The 20550-nt window shown below is 43.0% G+C and overlaps 1 protein-coding gene across 4 annotated transcripts in view; it reads left to right on the top strand.

The window, feature by feature from the left end:
- Positions 1 to 20550, top strand: part of LOC124040370 (hexokinase-1-like) — a 35626-nt gene that overhangs the window by 12024 nt on the left and 3052 nt on the right. For all 4 annotated transcript variants that reach the window (XM_046357510.1, XM_046357507.1, XM_046357509.1 and 1 more), the window contains 13 exons: positions 1856 to 2018; positions 11229 to 11377; positions 12326 to 12445; positions 12675 to 12770; positions 12897 to 12996; positions 13875 to 14058; positions 14213 to 14368; positions 14508 to 14741; positions 15568 to 15872; positions 17376 to 17524; positions 17757 to 17876; positions 19404 to 19499; positions 19825 to 19924. In XM_046357510.1, coding sequence (XP_046213466.1) covers positions 1877 to 2018; positions 11229 to 11377; positions 12326 to 12445; positions 12675 to 12770; positions 12897 to 12996; positions 13875 to 14058; positions 14213 to 14368; positions 14508 to 14741; positions 15568 to 15872; positions 17376 to 17524; positions 17757 to 17876; positions 19404 to 19499; positions 19825 to 19924 — 1951 coding nt within the window. In that variant the 5' untranslated portion in view covers positions 1856 to 1876. The remainder of the gene's footprint in view (positions 1 to 1855; positions 2019 to 11228; positions 11378 to 12325; positions 12446 to 12674; positions 12771 to 12896; positions 12997 to 13874; positions 14059 to 14212; positions 14369 to 14507; positions 14742 to 15567; positions 15873 to 17375; positions 17525 to 17756; positions 17877 to 19403; positions 19500 to 19824; positions 19925 to 20550) is intronic.

Raw genomic sequence — 20550 nt, forward strand, 5'->3', positions numbered from 1 at the left:
ATAGCAATGCTGACTGTATGTACTGTATGACAATCATCATGACTTGCTTTTTATATTTCCTGCATTGGAATAGTAAAGTTTATACAGTTAGTGTTAACCCAATCATTTTATATCTCACATAAATTCCTTTCAGTTTTATTCCTCTTGTTACAGACCGGTACTGTCTAGCTCTTTACTGGAATGTCTCGAGGTAGCTCAATAGAGCTCTGTCCTCAAATAAACTCCTGTTTTATTTCACTAGTGCTGCCTTCATTCACATGGACAGATGTGGAAAGGCTTTAGAGAGAACGGCTCACTCTCCCAAGATTAAGGGTCAGAGGTGTGGCCTTCATGTCACTAGGCCCAGTATGTAAAAGGACAGCTGAATTACGAGTATTACTTGAATGTTTTGTAACTTTTGGTGTCGTTTGTGAGACCATTTGTGTTCCATTTCAAGGACAAAGCAGATAAAATAATCTTAATGTTTTGAATGTTGATGATGAGTGGATTAAACTGAATGAAACATTTCCCTCAAGAAGAAGGTGGTTGTCAAATCAAACCTTATTTGTCACATGCGCTGAATACAACAGGTGTAGGTAGACCTTACAGTGAAATGCTTACTTACAAGCCCTTAACCAACAGTGAAGTTTTAATATCAAATCAAATCAAATCAAATTTATTTATATAGCCCTTCGTACATCAGCTGATATCTCAAAGTGCTGTACAGAAACCCAGCCTAAAACCCCAAACAGCAAGCAATGCAGGTGTAGAAGCATAGAAATATGTGTTAAGTAAAAAATGTAAAATAGAAAGTAACAAATAATTCAACAACAGTAGTAAAATAACAATAGCGGGGCTATATACACAGGGTACCGATACAAAGTCGATGTGCGGGGGCACCGGTTAGTTGAGGTAATTGAGGTAATATGTACATGTAGTTAAAGTGACTATGCATAGATAATAAACAGAGAGTAGCAGCAGCGTAAAGAGGTATCAGGGTAGCACTTTGATTAGCTATTCAGGAGTCTTATGGCTTGGCGGTAGAAGCTGTTAAGAAGCCTTTTGGACCTAGATTCTAGCGCTCCGGTACCGCTTGCCGTGCAGTCTATGACTAGGGTAGCTGGAGTCTTTGACAATTTTTAGGGCCTTCCTCTGACACCGCCTGGTATAGAGGTCCAGGATGGCAGGAAGCTTAGCCCCAGTGATGTACTGGGCCGTACGCACTACCCTCTGTAGTGCCTTGCAGTCGGAGACCGAGCAGTTGCCATACCAGGCAGTGATGCAACCAGTCAGGATGCTCTCGATGGTAGGCTTTGTCGTGCCCTCTTCACAACTGTCTTAGTGTGTTTGGACCATGACAGTCTGTTGGTGATGTGGACACCAAGGGAACTTGAAGCTCTCAACCTGTTCCACTACAGCCCCGTCGATGAGAATGGGGCGTGCTCGGTCCTCCTTTTCCTGTAGTCCACAATCATCTCAGGAGGGGACTGAGCACGCACCCCTGAGGGCCCCTGTGTTGAGGATCAACGTGGCGGATGTGTTGTTACCTACCCTTACCACCTGGGGGCGGCCCGTCAGGAAGTCCAGGATCCAGTTGCAGAGGGAGGTGTTTAGTCCCAGGGTCCTTAGCTTAAGTGTTGAGCTTTGAGAGCACTATGGTGTTGAACGCTGAGCTTTAGTCAATGAATAGCATTCTCACATAGGTGTTTATTTTGTCCTGGTGGGAAAGGGCCGTGTTGAGTGCAATAGAGATTGCATCACCTGTGGATCTGTTGGAGCGGTATACAAATTAAGTGGGTCTAGGGTTTCTGGGATAATGGTGTTGATGTGAGCCATGAGTGATCAATGATGATGATGATGTGTTGATGTCTTTCAGATCGATAAGTACCTGTACGCCATGCGTTTCTCCGACGAGACGCTGTTGGACATCATGAAGCGCTTCAGGATGGAGCTGGGAAATGGGCTGGGCCAGGACACCAACCCCACAGCAACCGTCAAGATGCTGCCCACCTTCGTCAGGTCCATTCCTGACGGTTCAGGTGAGCATGGATATTCAGATGAAGAAGAATTGTGGGAAATGTATGCCTTTCTTTAAAAGGGACAAGATGTAACATGTTAAAGATTTGTTCAGTTAGTGGTGTAGGATCTTAATTAGTTTCAGGACATGTACTGCACACCAGGAAATACAAACTTGTAGTATATTCAAACTTTAAAAAAGGCTTCTAAAGTTCGTAATTTCCACTTTAGAATGTCAGACTTGATTTGACCTCTGCTGAGTCCCCCAACAAGCTGCATTCTAAACACTTAAGACACACCTTCTCCCCTCAGCCCTCAAATGAAGTGGACACCTCTGATAACGTATTATGACGTCTGACGAGCTGACACGTGCAGGGAAAAGAGCGAGGGAAGAATAAAACAATTTTAAATGGACCACTCTTGCCTGGAAATGTGTCACTCGTTCATCCCACTGTTGTGTTTTCAGTCATTATGGAACTGTTGTGTGTGTGCCTTATATGCGCGACATTCAATTATGATTGCACTGCATATCTTGGCTAGAAGACAACGCATCCACAGACATCGAATGTTCGTCATCCTACTATATCGGGGTAAATCGATGTATGAGTGTGATGTCAGGGAAAGTTATGTTCGCAAGTTAACGTTTCCAAAAGCTAAACCAAACAAAAACATCTACTGTTATCATACTTGTTTGAGTCATCGTGCATTAGTAACACAATTTCTAACTTATTTACACTTGTATGTTGACTTCTCCATATTAATGTTGGTTTTAGATTTTGGCTGAGTTTTCTTAGTGGATGTACAGTCATCACGAATTGAATTATGGGGTGTTTCAGGCCCGTAGTGAACATAACACATTGTACACTCGCAAACTCGATCAAACTCGATCAAAAACGAGGGCTGAGGGGCTTATGTTGCCAACTTCCCTTGCTTGGCTAATCATTTGGACCAACGACAAAGATGGCCGCGGGGATTCCCCAAAGGGCATAAGGCGAGGGTGAGTGGAGGAAGGTAAGTCTTTTATGAGTTTGAAACGCAGACCTTACAGTGAAATGCTTACTTACAAGCCCTTAACCAACAGTGACGTTTTAATAGAAATATGTGTTAAGTAAAAAATGTAAAATAGAAAGTAACAAATAATTCAACAACAGTAGTAAAATATGTGATGCTACTTCAGCTTTTGGATGTTAACAAGGCAACACTCCATCTTAACTCCTCCTCCACATTTACTGGATTGGTTGAACAGTGCAGAAGAGAACCTCCCCCAACAGTTTTTTTCTTCTTCTTGTCAAGTCCATAAGGCATTTCTTTTACGCCTTATATGTTAGGTTAGCTCAACCAAAACATTTATAAACCCCTACAAAAATGTCCATTAATAATTCACATTTCCTCTGCTGCAGAATTACTTTCCTGCTGTGAGAAACTGCTGAAATGAAGATCGTACATCTCTACACATCTAGGTGTGAGAAAGAATCCTGGGGTGTAATCATTAGCCTGAGATGTTAAAATTAGAGTTTTTATTGGACAAATTCAGATAAGTCCCTCCCCATTTCATTCCATTTGCTTTCGTTTAAGACAGGCTTTGCAACAGAATCGGCGGAATGATTTACACCCCAGATGGTCAAGTGGCATTGTTTCAGTTTTTTTCTTCCAATGGCTAGAGTTACAGTCACAATAAACATTTGAAAATCTGATTTCCTGAGTACAACCTACATTTAATTTGACCAATATTAAAGGACACAATCTCATACATCTTCACCTCATCGATTCTCCTATGATCTTTCAGGGCGGGTCAATATGAGCTGGCAGCACATTCGATCTGCCAACATTCAAATCAAACCATTTTAATGAAAAGGGTTATCTGATGTTCCTGATACAGCAAGTTGAAATAATGTTTGATTCATGAAGAATTGCATCTTATTGTGTCCAACACTTGTAAACTTTGCTAGAATTTGGTGACAACTGGTGTGTCTTAATCTATAGTAGCAGAAGGTTGATACATTTTTTTGATCAACTGTTTCAAATTGACAAATGAAGCATCCAGTGGGTTCATCAATGCATTCATTCAATGATGAATGAACTGTTGTCGTCTGAATTTCTGTAGGCCTACTGCAGCGACAAGCTTGCCATGTAATCATGGTAGAATCTGCCTTTGCTCCAGCGTGTAAGCATTCTATATTCAAGCCCTCCAGCACCCTATCAAAAGCTTGTGATTACATCATAGATTACACATAATCCCACCTCCAGATTTTTACAGGCAGTCAGTGTCTGATTCTACCGTCTGTACTCGGTGGAAGGCTGTGTTATGTGTGTGTCCGGCGGGGTTGGAACCCGGGTCTCCTGTGTGCCACAAGATTGTGGTAAGCCATTGAGCTGAAGCAAATCAAATCAAATGTATTTATATAGCCCTTCGTACATCAGCTGATATCTCAAAGTGCTGTACAGAAACCCAGCATAAAACCCCAAACAGCAAGCAATGCAGGTGTAGAAGCACGGTGGCTAGGAAAAACTCCCTAGAAAGGCCAAAACCTAGGAAGAAACCTAGAGAGGAACTAGGCTATGTGGGGTGGCCCGTCCTCTTCTGGCTGTGCCGGGTGGAGATTATAACAGAACATGGCCAAGATGTTCAAATGTTCATAAATGACCAGCATGGTTGAATAATAATAAGGCAGAACAGTTGAAACTGGAGCAGCAGCATGGCCAGGTGGACTGGGGACAGCAAGGAGTCATCATGTCAGGTAGTCCTGGGGCACGGTCCTAGGGCTCAGGTCCTCCGAGAGAGAGAAAGAAAGAGAGAATTAGAGAGAGCATATGTGGGGTGGCCAGTCCTCTTCTGGCTGTGCCGGGTGGAAATTATAACAGAACATGGCCAAGATGTTCAAATGTTCATAAATGACCAGCATGGTCGAATAATAGTAAGGCAGAACAGTTGAAACTGGAGCAGCAGCATGGCCAGGTAGACTGGGGACAGCAAGGAGTCATCATGTCAGGTAGTCCTAGGGCATGGTCCTCGGGCTCAGGTCAGTTGAAACTGGAGCAGCAGCATGGCCAGGTGAACTGGGGACAGCAAGGAGTCATCATGTCAGGTAGTCCTGGGGCACAGTCCTAGGGCTCAGGTCCTCCGAGAGAGAGAAAGAAAGAGAGAATTAGAGAGAGCATATGTGGGGTGGCCAGTCCTCTTCTGGCTGTGCCGGGTGGAAATTATAACAGAACATGGCCAAGATGTTCAAATGTTCATAAATGACCAGCATGGTCGAATAATAGTAAGGCAGAACAGTTGAAACTGGAGCAGCAGCATGGCCAGGTAGACTGGGGACAGCAAGGAGTCATCATGTCAGGTAGTCCTGGGGCATGGTCCTCGGGCTCAGGTCAGTTGAAACTGGAGCAGCAGCATGGCCAGGTGGACTGGGGACAGCAAGGAGTCATGTCAGGTAGTCCTGGGGCATGGTCCTAGGGCTCAGGTCCTCCGAGAGAGAGAATGAAAGAAGGAGAGAATTAGAGAACGCACACTTAGATTCACACAGGACACCGAATAGGACAGGAGAAGTACTCCAGATATAACAAACTGACCCTAGCCCCCTGACACAAACTACTGTAGCATAAATACTGGAGGCTGAGACAGGAGGGGTCAGGAGACACTGTGGCCCTATCCGAGGACACCCCCGGACAGGGACAAACAGGAAGGATATAACCCCACCCACTTTGCCAAAGCACAGCCCCCACACCACTAGAGGGATATCTTCAACCACCAACTTACCATCCTGAGACAAGGCTGAGTATAGCCCACAAAGATCTCCGCCACGGCACAACCCAAGGGGAGGGGGGCAACCCAGACAGGATGACCACACCAGTGAATCAACCCACTCAGGTGACGCACCCCCTCCAGGGACGGCATGAGAGAGCCCCAGTAAGCCAGTGACTCAGCCCCTGTGATAGGGTTAGAGGCAGGGAATCCCAGTGGAAAGAGGGGAACCGGCCAGGCAGAGACAGCAAGGGCGGTTCGTTGCTCCAGAGCCTTTCCGTTCACCTTCCCACTCCTGGGCCAGACTACACTCAATCATATGACCCACTAAAGACTTAAAGGTTGAGACCGAGTTTGCATCTCTGACATGGGTAGGCAGACGGTTCCATAAAAATAGGAGCTCTATAGGAGAAAGCCCTGCCTCCAGCTGTTTGCTTAGAAATTCTAGGGACAATTAGGAGGCCTGCGTCTTGTGACTGTAGCGTACGTGTAGGTATGTTCGGCAGGACCAAATCAGAGAGATAGGTAGGAGCAAGCCCATGTAATGCTTTGTAGGTTAGCAGTAAAACCTTGAAATCAGCCCTTGCTTTGACAGGAAGCCAGTGTAGAGAGGCTAGCACTGGAGTAATAGGATCAAATTGTTTGGTTCTAGTCAGGATTCTAGCAGCCGTATTTAGCACTAACTGAAGTTTATTTAGTGCTTTATCCGGGTAGCCGGAAAGTAGAGCATTGCAGTATTCTAACCTAGAAGTGACAAAAGCATGGATTAATTTTTCTGTATCATTTTTGGACAGAAAGTTTCTGATTTTTGCAATATTACGTAGATGGAAAAAAGCTGTCCTCGAAATGGTCTTGATATGTTATTCAAAAGAGAGATCAGGGTCCAGAGTAACGCCGAGGTCCTTCACAGTTTTATTTGAGACGACTGTACAACCATTAAGATTAATTGTCAGATTCAACAGAAAGATCTCTTTGTTTCTTGGGACCTAGAACAAGCATCCCTGTTTTGTCCGAGTTTAAAAGTAGAAAGTTCACAGCCATCCACTTCCTTATGTCTGAAACACATGCTTCTAGCGAGGGCAATTTTGTGGCTTCACCATGTTTCATTGAAATGTAAAGCTGTGTGTCATCCGCATAGCAGTGAAAGTTAACATTATGTTTTCGAATAACATCCCCAAGAGTTAAAATATATAGTGAAAACAATAGTGGTCCTAAAACGGAACCTTGAGGAACACCGCAATTTACAGTTGATTTGTCAGAGGACAAACCATTCACAGAACAAACTGATATCACCAGGCCAGAACATGTCAATTTGGGTTTCCAATCTCTCCAAAAGAATTGGTGATCGATTGATTTGTCAGAGGACATTAAAATGTCATTTACCACCTTCACAAGTGCCGTCTCAGTGCTATGATGGGGTCTAAAACCAGACTGAAGCATTTCGTATACATTGTTTCTCTTCAGGAAGGCAGTGAGTTGCTGCGCAACAGCCTTTTCTAAAATTTTTGAGAGGAATGGAAGATTCAATATAGGCCGATAGTTTTTTATATTTTCTGGGTCAAGGTTTGGCTTTTTCAAGAGAGGCTTTATTACTGCCACTTTTAGTGAGTTTGGTACACATCCAGTGGATAGAGAGCCGTTTATTATGTTCAACATAGGAGGGCCAAGCACAGGAAGCAGCTCTTTCAGTAGTTTAGTTGGAATAGGGTCCAGTATGCAGCTTGAAGGTTTAGAGGCCATGATTATTTTCATCATTGTGTCAAGAGATATAGTACTAAAACACTTGAGCGTCTCTCTTGATCCTAGGTCCTGGCAGAGTTGTGCAGACTCAGGACAACTGAGGTTTGGAGGAATACGCAGGTTTAAAGAGGAGTCCGTAATTTGCTTTCTAATAATCATAATCTTTTCCTCAAAGAAGTTCATGAATTTATCACTGCTAAAGTGAAAGTCATCCTCTCTTGGAGAATGCTGCTTTTTAGTTAGCTTTGCGACAGTATCAAAAAGGAATTTCGGATTTTGTTCTTATTTTCCTCAATTAAGTTAGAAAAATAGGATGATCGAGCAGCAGTAAGGGCTCTTCGGTACTGCACGGTACCGTCTTTCCAAGCTCGTCGGAAGACTTCCAGTTTGGTGTGGTGCCATTTCCGTTCCAATTTTCTGGAAGCTTGCTTCAGAGCTCGGGTATTTTCTGTGTACCAGGGAGCTAGTTTCTTATGAGAATTGTTTTTAGTTTTTAGGGGTGCAACTGCATCTAGGGTATTGCGCAAGGTTAAATTGAGATCCTCAGTTAGGTGGTTAACTGATTTTTGTCTTCTGGCGTCCTTGGGTAGGCAGAGGGAGTCTGGAAGGGCATCAAGGAATCTTTGTGTTGTCTGTGAATTTATAGCACGACTTTTGATGCTCCTTGGTTGGGGTCTGAGCAGATTATTTGTTGCAATTGCAAACGTAATAAAATGGTGTTCCGATAGTCCAGGATTATGAGGAAAAACATTAAGATCCACAACATTTATTCCATGAGACAAAACTAGGTCCAGCGTATGACTGTGACAGTGAGTGGGTCCAGAGACATGTTGGACAAAACCCGCTGAGTCGATGATGGCTCCAAAAGCCTTTTGGAGTGGGTCTGTGGACTTTTCCATGTGAATATTGAAGTCACCAAAGATTAGAATATTATCTGCTATGACTACAAGGTCCGATAGGAATTCAGGGATCTCAGTGAGAAACACTGTATATGGCCCAGGAGGCCTGTAAACAGTATCTATAAAAAGTGATTGAGTAGGCTGCATAGATTTCATGACTAGAAGCTCAAAAGACGAAAACGTCATTTTTTTTTTGTAAATTGAAATTTGCTATCGTAAATGTTAGCAACACCTCCGCCTTTGCGGGATGCACAGGGGGATATGGTCACTAGTGTAGCCAGGAGGTGAGGCCTCATTTAAAACAGTAAATTCATCAGGCTTAAGCCATGTTTCAGACAGGCCAATCACATCAAGATTATGATCAGTGATTAGTTCATTGACTATAATTGCCTTTGAAGTAAGGGATCTAACATTAAGTAGCCCTATTTTGAGATGTGAGGTATCATGATCTCTTTCAGTAATGACAGGAATGGAGGTGGTCTTTATCCTAGTGAGATTGCTAAGGCGAACACCGCCATGTTTAGTTTTGCCCAACCTAGGTCGAGGCACAGACACGGTCTCAATGGTGATAGCTGAGCTGACTACACTGACTGTGCTAGTGGCAGACTCCACTATGCTGACAGGCTGGCTAACAGCCTGCTGGCTGGCCTGCACCCTATTTCATTGTGGAGCTAGAGGAGTTGAAGCCATTAGGCATTAGCTTGGGGAGCTATGTGTGAACATGGTCAACATTATCAACTATATGTGTTGTGTTAGCTACGGCAACACAAATGTTTCCTACGGTCAGTGACATGGTACTTCCTTCAATCATTTATTCCATAGGGAATTGTGGAGGGGTCGAGAATTAGATTTCAAACAATGGTTTTCACGAGGCTATCTATACTTTCATGTGATTTTCAGCATCTTCATTTGTAAGTAATACGATACTAATAAAGATGGATATTGTAAATACAGTATAGTTGCTCCTTTAAGACTCCTACTGTTTCTGTGTTAATAAGTAACATCCAGGCTGCTGAATTCTGCTGTCATTCACACTTTAAATATTTGTCAATTTATTAACAAGGAAGCAAGCAGTTAAGGAAGTCGAATGGGTTTGACTACCTCTTGACATAGCCTAATGTTGCAACGCTACACTGACTGGCAACTGTTTAGTGCAATCATTACCTAATGAATCAACTACTGGTAGGCTAAAAAGTATCTATTAACATGCTATCGGGAAAGCGCAATTCAGAGACGAGTGGTTGGTGAAGCTTTCTCACTTTCCCTTATCAGCAGACCAATTGGTCAGACTGTGAAAACTAGCGGATAGCCAACCTAGCAATGATTTATTGTTGTCAGGCGACATCAGTAGGGTGAATTAGGTTGATAATCTGTCTGCACTCAGTGTTTTAGGATTGGATGTAAAAAAATAAATAAAAAACATTTAAAAAAAGCATTTCCTGTCAAACAATCACTTTGAAGTAAATCACAGCAAATGTGGCATACATCACACTGTCAGGGTATTAGCTTGTGAATAGAGTAAGAGATCATATATGCAGTAGGCCTTTAGGGTTCAAATGTTGCATACATCACACTGTCAGGATATTAGCTTGGGAATGGAGTAAGAGATCATATATGCAGTAGGCCTTTAGGGTTCAAATGTTGCATTTCCTCTTGTTTTGTTTTTTTACTTTTCAGTTCTGTTGGTTTTCAAAGGAGAAGTTGTCATGCCCATAAAGTACTACTGCTTTAATTGTAACATGTTCTCAAGACAGTTTGACAATGTCTTTCATTCCCAGGAGAGTGGAGTTTTGGCAAGAGTTGCCAGGAGCTTTAGCCAAACTGATATACTCTTGCATGGCAATACCAAGGATAGTCAACCCAGGCATGGGCAACACAAGGATAGTCAACCCAGGCATGGGCAACACAAGGATAGTCAACCCAGGCATGGGCAACACAAGGATAGTCAACCCAGGCATGGGCAACACAAGGATAGTCAACCCAGGCATGGGCAACACAAGGATAGTCAACCCAGGCATGGGCAACACAAGGATAGTCAACCCAGGCATGGGCAACACAAGGATAGTCAACCAATGTCAGGCATGGGCAACACAAGGATAGTCAACCCAGGCATGGGCAACACAAGGATAGTCAACCCAGGCATGGGCAACAGGGCATGGGCAACACAAGGATAGTCAACCCAGGCATGGGCAACACAAGGATAGTCAACCCAGGCATGGGCAACACAAGGATAGTCAACCCAGGCATGGGCAACACAAGGATAGTCAACCCAGGCATGGGCAACACAATGATAGTCAACCCAGGCATGGGCAACACAAGGATAGTCAACCCAGGCATGGGCAACACAAGGATAGTCAACCCAGGCATGGGCAACACAAGGATAGTCTACCCAGGCATGGGCAACACAAGGAGTTCAGTCTCTGTGGAATGTGACTGTAGAACTACATTTATAGCCTACATACCTCTATCAGTACTATGTGCCAGTGGCTCATCTGTTCTTGCTGTGTCCACATTAGATTAGATGATATTAACTTTATTATCCCACCAGGGTAACATTTATGTGGTTGTGTTCTTAGAAAGACAAAGTACAGATGTAGGATCTTAATTTAAACACCCTGTTGCAGGAGAACTTTCCTGCAATGCATCAACCCCTACAAAACAATGATGATTCTTTATAATCCACACAATAATTCACATTTCCTGTTGCTGCAGGATTATTTTCCAGCTGTAGCAAACTGGCTCAAATTAAGATACTCCGTCTGTACATAAAACAGAGGAACACAGAATAATAATAAAATGCATTTGAAGGTGCGACGAACGTTACACATCCATATTGTTTTTGCTTGTTACAGAGAAGGGGGACTTCATTGCTCTGGATCTGGGAGGCTCTGCTTTCCGCATCCTGCGAGTAAAGGTGTCCCATGAGAAGAAGCAGACGGTTCAGATGGAGAGCCAGGTCTATGACACTCCTGAGGACATCATCCATGGCAGCGGCACTCAGGTACGGAGTACCATTCAAACTCAAACCATATATAAATGTCTAAGGCCCCGATTCAGACTTGAGATAAGTAGACGTAAAACTGCAATATGCAACTTTTTGGGTAACCCAATCAAATTCACACAGAAATATGTTATAGATATGTAATTTGCATTGAAAGCAAGTCGAAGCGGCTGTAGATAGGTTCTTTGTGTGCTATTTCTATGCTTAGTTCTTAAGTTTTGTTTTTGCGTCCTTTTACTTTCGGTTTTGTACACCAGCTTCAAACAGCTGGGGAAAAATGTTGTTATTGAAAATATATTTCACAGCGGTGAATTCGGGGTGTTGGTTGATGTTGGTGTCTCTTGTGTGTGTTCGCAAGTGGGAAGAGTTAGCCCAATTATGTTGCCAATTAGCTTCAGCTGGCCGGGGTGCGAAAATTAGTTTGACTGTGGATAGCCTATCCCTGGAGATAGTTTGGGACCGTCAATAAATTGCACAATGTAAATGAGACAATCATTTCAGGTTGCACACCTTCTAGTTGTCTCATTAAATGCTTTCAATATTTGAATTTCTACAATTTATAGTTGGTTTGAGGTTTTTAAGTCATTGACATTTGAAGCTATTGACATTTTAAAATATTGTCCCATGTACAATATGTAATTTACTGATTGTCCCTCCATAGTGATATTGAATGTCAAACCAAGTTGACCATGGGCATTACAAAATGATTACTTGGGTGCTGTGGGCAGGATTAAAATTAACAATAAGGTGTAACAGGTTCGCACAACAACAAAAAATGCTGTTTAAAGCTTACTTCGTTATTCAATGATTTTAATCATTTTCAGTGTGTATAGGCCCTAAAAGCCTAGTGGCAAGGGAAACACAACCAAAGTGTGTATTGCAGTCACTCCTTGTCTATACATTGATTTTGAGATAAATATCACTCACTGAATTGTTTTCCTTTTGCAGCTGTTTGACCATGTTGCAGAGTGCCTGGGTGACTTCATGGAGAAGCAGAATATCAAGGACAAGAAGCTTCCAGTTGGCTTCACCTTTTCATTTCCCTGTGCACAAACCAAACTGAATGAGGTGAGAGAATTATTTATTTATTTTTTATTTAACCTTTATTTAACTTGGCAAGTCAGTTAAGAACAATGACGGCCTACCAAAAGGCAAAAGGCCTCCTGCAGGGACAGGGGCCTGGGATTAAAAATGAACACACCAATAGGACAGTACACGTAAGAGTATCAGTTTCAAAGACTGTTCATATATTATAGCTCATTCATCTTTAGCCTAACTTCCTGTTTGTCTGTTGCAGAGTTTTTTGCTCAATTGGACTAAACGCTTTAAAGCCAGTGGAGTTGAGGGAATGGACGTTGTGGCACTTCTGAACAAGGCCATCAAAAAGCGTGGGGTAGGTTTGATGTTTTCAAGCATCCTTGTCTGATGCAATGACAATGAAGTTCAGTCATAAGTAATGATTAGAAAGAAATCTGTTGCACCACGGTTGTATAATTGTAACCCTGTGCTTTTTTTTCAGGATTATGACGCAGACATCATGGCAGTGGTCAATGACACAGTTGGAACCATGATGACCTGTGGCTTTGATGACCAGCGGTGTGAAGTTGGTATCATCATAGGTAGGACATCCACTTACCTCCCAACAGACAGATACAGTCTGTTGGATTTCAGTGTTTCCCTTCTTGTCATCCTTTTACCCCAGTTATGTTCAAGCCGGGATGAAGCTCATTGGTTACACTCTTAAATCAAATGTTATTTGTCACAAGCGCCGAATACAACGGGTGTTAAATGCTTAAAATACAAATATTCCGCTTAAAATAGGTTTTTAAAGGTTTAAATTATTATTTTTTTTAACAAAAAAAAATAGAGTAACTCAAGTAATAAAATAAAACGCACAAGAATGGAGCATGAATATACAAAGCTACACTGTATATACAGGAAGTAGTACTCTCGCTACTAATATGTTGTCTCTTGGTGTTTCCTCATTCTCCTTCATTTCTGGATATACAACAGAATTTTAAAACATGCAGTTGTAAATTAAAACTGCAGCCAACACTGTTTATAGGGAATTGAAGTGGATGTCCTGGCCGTTGTTAATTAATGACACAGTGGGAACCATGATGTCCTGTGGCTATGACGACCAGCTTTGTGAAGTGGGGGTTGTCATAGGTCAGCCTGGCATTCATTTGCCGCCTTCATTCAGAATGGCTGTTTCATTGTCAGTATTATGAGTCTTTACCTCTAGCTACCCAACAGTCTTTCAATTGAAAGGCTTTATTGGCATGGGAAACATGTGTTTACATTGCCAAAGCAAATGGAATAGACAACAAACACAAGGGAAATAAACAATCAGTAAACATTACAAAAGTTTTAAAATAATAGAGATATTTCAAATGTTATATTATTGGTTGTGTACAGTGTTGTAACATTGTGTATCAGTGTTGCAAATAGTTGAAAGCAGATTCTTCCTCACCATTGCTTCGGTGTGTCATCTCAGGCACAGGTACTAATGCTTGTTACATGGAGGAGCTGAGGCACATTGACCTGGTGGAGGGAGACGAGGGGAGGATGTGCATCAACACAGAGTGGGGAGCCTTCGGGGACAATGGGATGCTGGAGGACATTCGCACAGAGTTTGACAGAGAGATTGACCGGGGATCTCTGAATCCAGGAAAACAGCTGTATGTCTGCTGTTATTATTCAACTATAAAGTAGATCTTACCGAGTGACTTGAAGACTTGAAAAGATCAGTCTAGTGTTTTGGTAGTAGTTGTTGTCTTACGTGTTACCTTTTCTCTCAGTGTTTAGTAATGTATTGTATATTTTTCTCTCCAGGTTTGAGAAGATGGTCAGTGGGATGTACATGGGCGAACTTGTGCGACTCATCCTGGTCAAGATGGCCAAAGAAGAATTTTTGTTTGAGGGTCGGATAACCCCTGAACTTCTTACCAAAGGGACATTTGAAACAAAACATGTTTCTGCCATTGAAAAGTAGGTGTCAATCAGTTTTATTTTCCTTCGGGTCCAGACGAATTGTATCATGTTTTAAGACTGCACACTACTACTGTACACCTTTAATGTTATTTACCACCACTGAGCTCATCCCTTCTCGGTACCTGTCATTGTCCAGGAGTAAAGAAGGCCTTACCAAAGCCAAGGAGATCCTAGGTCGCCTAGGTGTAGAACCATCTGCAGATGACTGCATCGCCGTGCAGCACGTATGCACCATAGTCTCCCACAGATCAGCCAACCTCATTGCTGCCACTCTGGGTGGCATCCTCTCCAGGCTAAAGGACAACAAAGGGAATCCTCGTCTTCGCACTACTGTGGGAATCGACGGCTCTCTCTACAAGATGCACCCGCAGTGAGTAGTCTATACCCGAAGAGGGCCCCGTAGATACAGTGATTAGCCTATACCGCTTGAGGGCCCCCTGGATGCAGTGTTTAGCCTATACCACTAGAGGGCCCCCTTGATGCAGTGTTTAGCCTATACCGCTTGAGGACCCCCTGGATGCAGTGTTTAGCCTATACCGCTAGAGGGCCCCCTGGATGCAGTGTTTAGCCTATACCACTAGAGGGCCCCTTGGATGCAGTGTTTAGCCTATACCGCTAGAGGGCCCCCTGGATGCAGTGTTTAGCCTATACCGCTAGAGGACCCCCTGAATACAGTGATTAGCATGTGCCACTAGAGGGCCCTGTGGATACAGTGATTAGCCTATACCACTAGAGGGCCCCCTGGATGCAGTGTTTAGCCTATACCGCTAGAGGACCCCCTGAATACAGTGATTAGCATGTGCCACTAGAGGGCCCTGTGGATACAGTGTTTAGCCTATACCGCTAGAGGGTCCCCTGAATACAGTGATTAGCATGTGCCACTAGAGGGCCCTGTGGATACAGTGATTAGCCTATACCACTAGAGGGCCCCCTGGATACAAGGCATAATGTACCTAGCTCTTATTGTGAATCTTAATTGTGTATCTTGATTTGAAGATATGTGATTCTGTCATGGTTTAGGGGTATACTATAATAAACTTTGAAAAAAGAGACACTGATACAGATATCAACGTTATATTTTAAGTACTAGGTGCAAAAAGTCCGAGTTGTTCAGTTGCAGGAAAGGTTGAGTTACACGTGAGAGTCTAAGGTCAGGATTTTGGTCTGGCTAAGAATCTCCCTGCCCATCTCCTCAGATATGCCCGGCGTCTCCACAAAACCGTCCGCCGCCTAGTTCCCGAGTCAGATGTCCGCTTCCTGCTCTCAGAGAGTGGCAGCTCCAAGGGCGCTGCCATGGTGACCGCCGTGGCTTACCGGTTGGCTGACCAGCGTCGTCAGATCACAGAGACCCTGGATGAGTTCAGACTGACCAATGACCAGCTGCTGGAGGTAAAGAAGAGGATGAGAACGGAGATCCAGAACGGCCTGGGGAAAAAGACCCATGACAGCGCCACCGTCAAGATGTGGCCCACATATGTACGCAGCACACCGGATGGATCAGGTAAGAAAAGTTCAACTGGGATTGAAACTAGTTAGCCGGGCTGTGATTCTACCTGTTGAACACAGTGGTTTAGCTCTGTGACAAAACATTTAGAGATGAATTACATTTGGCATGCGTTATAACTCAATGGGAATTTTACACTTCCTCTGGTCTGCCTGCTGTGTATAAAACCACATCAACAGGTTGACAGATCCCCCTGCTGTATAAAACCACATCAACAGGTTGACAGATTCCCCTGCTGTATAAAGCCACATCAACAGGTTGACAGATCCCCATGCAGTATAAAACCACATCAACAGGTTGACAGATCTCCATGCAGTATAAAACCACATCAACAGGTTGACAGATCCCCATGCAGTATAAAGCCACATCAACAGGTTGACAGATCCCCATGCAGTATAAAACCACATCAACAGGTTGACAGATTCCCCTGCTGTATAAAGCCACATCAACAGGTTGACAGATCCCCATGCAGTATAAAACCACATCAACAGGTTGACAGATCCCCATGCAGTATAAAACCACATCAACAGGTTGACAGATCCCCATGCAGTATAAAACCACATCAACAGGTTGACAGATCCCCATGCAGTATAAAACCACATCAACAGGTTGACAGATCCCCATGCAGTATAAAACCACATCAACAGGTTGACAGATCCCCATGCAGTATAAAACCACATCAACAGGTTGACAGATCCCCATGCAGTATAAAACCACATCAACAGGTTGACAGATCCCCATGCAGTATAAAACCACATCAACAGGTTGACAGATCCCCATGCAGTATAAAACCACATCAACAGGTTGACAGATCCCCATGCAGTATAAAACCACATCAACAGGTTGACAGATCCCCATGCAGTATAAAACCACATCAACAGGTTGACAGATCCCCATGCAGTATAAAACCACATCAACAGGTTGACAGATCCCCATGCAGTATAAAACCACATCAACAGGTTGACAGATCCCCATGCAGTATAAAACCACATCAACAGGTTGACAGATCCCCATGCAGTATAAAACCACATCAACAGGTTGACAGATCCCCATGCAGTATAAAACCACATCAACAGGTTGACAGATCCTTAACGCTTTGCCACACTGCTGTATAATGATGGCCTCTTTCCATGTAAGGACATTACATTGTGCATTTTATTGGCTCAGCCCCTCTTGCAGTGCCCTGATTAAGGTCAATGTGTTTCTGAGACTAGCACAATTACTGCACAGCACTCCCACACCTTGATGTAAATCAATCCAATTCTAATGAGAGATTAAACTCTGATAACACACTGCTTGTCTGAGCCCTAATTTCAATTGGCTATGACAGTGGTAACACTTTACATAAAGTGAACAAGTACAATGCATTGTAAGACTTGTCATAAGCTTTTATGAACCATTTATAATCACTTATGTTTTCCAATCGCCTCATAAATTAAATGGAAAATCCAATAATATTTTGTTTAATTAAAGATAGTATTCTTATGTTGTGTTTTCCAGAAAAGGGTGATTTCTTGGCTTTGGATTTAGGAGGGACAAACTTCAGAGTGCTGTTAGTAAAGATCCGCAGTGGCAAGCGGCGGACAGTAGAGATGCATAACAAGATATATGCCATTCCTATGGAGGTGATGCAGGGGACCGGAGAGGAGGTGAGTTCGTTATGGAGTTTCAATAGAGTATGGACTTATCTCATTCTGTACCAAAACAATAAACATTTTCTCACATATTAGAAAAGGGTAACGCAACAGCTTCTATTATATTTCCATAGAAACAATAGAACACGCATTAAGCACATTCTAACAGCCAACCTTTGTTACCTATGTAACTTAAGTAAATGTTACATGTGCTTGTTGAAACATACCCTCCATTTCCCCCCTCTAGCTCTTTGACCACATTGTCCAGTGTATATCTGACTTCCTGGACTACATGGGCATGAAGAACACCCGCCTGCCTCTGGGCTTCACCTTCTCGTTCCCGTGTAGACAAACCAGCCTGGATGCGGTGAGCTGACTGCATCCTTTACAGCAAGGTTTCTTAAACTAGGGGTCAAACTAGGGGTCAGATGAGGTGTAAAGTAATCAGCCATTCATCAGCTTTTTACATCTCAGACATATTGTTCACAACTTGCTCATTTGTGTGTGTGTGTGTGTATATATTAGTGTACATGCATACATAAAGTTGAAGTCAGAAGTTTTTCAACTACTCCACAAATTTCTTGTTAACAAACTATAGTTTTGGCAAGTCGGTTAGGACATTGTGGACGACACAAGTAATTTCCCCAACAATTGTTTACAGACATATTAAAGTTGACTGTGCCTTTAAACAGCTTGGAAAATTCCAGAAAATAATAGGCTAATTGACATCATTTGAGTCAATTGGAGGTGTACCTGTGGATGTATTTCAAGGCCTACCTATATTGACATGACCTGAAAGGCCACTCAGCAAGGAAGAAGCCACTGCTCCAAAACTGGCATAAAAAAGCCAGACTACGGTTTGGGGGCGAAGATCGTACTTTTTGGAGAAATGTCCACTGGTCGGATGAAACAAAAATAGAACTGTTTGGCCATAATGACCATCGTTATGTTTGGAGGAAAAAGGGGGAGGCTTGCAAGCTGAAGAACACCATCCCAACCGTGAAGCATGGGGGTGGCAGCATCATGTTGTGGGGGTGCTTTGCTGTCGGACGGACTGGTGCACTTCACAAAATAGATGGCATCATGAGGGAAAAATGTTGGATATATTGAAGCGACATCTCAAGACATCAGTCAGGAAGTTAAAGCTTGGTCGCAAATGGGTCTTCCAAATGGACAATTACCCCAAGCATACTTCCAACGTTGTGGCAAAATGGCTTAAGGACAACAAAGTCAAGGTATTGGAGTGGCCATCACAAAGCCCTGACCGCAATCCCATAGAAAATTTGTGGGCAGAATTGAAAAAGCGTGTGCGAGCAAGGAGGCTTACAAACTTGACTCAGTTACACCAGCTCTGTCAGGAGGAATGGGCCAAAATTCACCCAACCTATTGTAGGAAGCTTGTGGAAGGCTACTTGAAACGTTTGACCCAAGTTAAGCAATTTACCGGCAATGCTACCAAATACTAATTGAGTGTATGTAAACGTCTGACCCCCTGGGAATGTGATGAAAGAAATAAAAGCTGAAAGAAATATTAACTATTATTCTGACATTTCAAAATCTTAAAATAAAGTGGTGATCCTAACTGACCTAAGACTGGGGATTTTTACTAAGATTAAATGTCAGGAATTGTGAAAAACTGAGTTTAAATGTATTTGGCTGAGGTCTATATAGACTTCCGACTTCAGCTACTGTGTGTGTGTGTGTGTGTGTGTGTGTGTGTGTGTGTGTGTGTGTGTGTGTGTGTGTGTGTGTGTGTGTGTGTGTGTGTGTGTGTGTGTGTGTGTGTGTGTGTGTGTGTGTGTGTGTGTGTGTGTGTGTGTGTGTGTGTGTGTGTGTGTGTGTGTGTGTGTGTGTGTGTGAATCACTAATAGAACATCCCTGTGTCTTTGTTCAGGGCATCCTGGTCACCTGGACCAAAGGATTCAAGGCCACTGACTGTGAAGGAGAGAATGTCGTGGGGCTTCTCAGAGAGGGGATTAAACGGAGAGAGGTAAGTGGAGAGGTGGCATGATTCTTTAACCTCAGCCCGGACCTGAGCAGGAAAATCTCTTGGTCCTAGATATAACGAAGGCCCCTGCTGTAAGTGGCTGTTCTTTGGGTATATAATATATACAAGCTGAGATCTTATGGGCATATATTGACAATCAAAAGTTGCTGGAGGCAGCTCTTTTTGTTTGTTTTTACCATGATTTATAAAGTTGTGATACAATATTTGTCAGTGGTATTTCTATAAATTCAGTTCTGCTCATCTCCCCTTTGCATATGTTTCCCAAAGACGTCCTGTACATGTGATTTTACATCTGTGTTTACTTCAGGAGTTTGACTTGGACGTAGTGGCAGTAGTGAACGACACAGTTGGGACCATGATGACATGTGCATATGAAGAAGCCACCTGTGAGGTTGGCCTAATTGCAGGTTGGTCATCTGTTTTCAGACACCTCCATAATGCTGATTCAAAATGGTTTCTGCCTAATGATAGAGCATGGGCAGGAAATGGACACGCACACACTGTTGACTGTTCCTGTGTCTTCGCAAAGTATTGTGTCAGTCTATATAGACCTCAGCCAAATACAGTGTCCAGGTGTATCGATTTATTTTCTACAATGTACATTTTGTTTCCTCCACCTGGCAAAGTGCAGTACTTTCAAAACTAATTCTAGACCATGGCAATATAGATTTGAGCGACGGAGAGGACAAGTGAAAGTAGGAATTATCAGAATAACAGCTGATTGCGAGAGTAACAATGTCCCTATATCTAGACAACTACAGAACATTATTATTATTGTGTTTGGTCGGAACCAGCCCTCCTCTGAAAGGCTGAGATATTTGACTCAGGACAGCTAATCAGATGTAACAGTGATTGTCTGAGACGGGAGTTTATTTTACCCTTGTGTTGGTACTCCGGATTTGGACCACAATGGACAAGAGTTGCAGCTCGTGAGATTATTTCTTCACCTCGTGTTAAGGTCCAAAATTCCAACCATTTCAAAAATGTAGCTCCTGGCTCACATTTCCTGGTCTCTGAGATTCAACATTTAAAC

This window comes from Oncorhynchus gorbuscha, linkage group LG07, assembly GCF_021184085.1.
Source record: "Oncorhynchus gorbuscha isolate QuinsamMale2020 ecotype Even-year linkage group LG07, OgorEven_v1.0, whole genome shotgun sequence".
In the NCBI taxonomy this organism is placed as follows: Eukaryota; Metazoa; Chordata; class Actinopteri; order Salmoniformes; family Salmonidae; genus Oncorhynchus; species Oncorhynchus gorbuscha.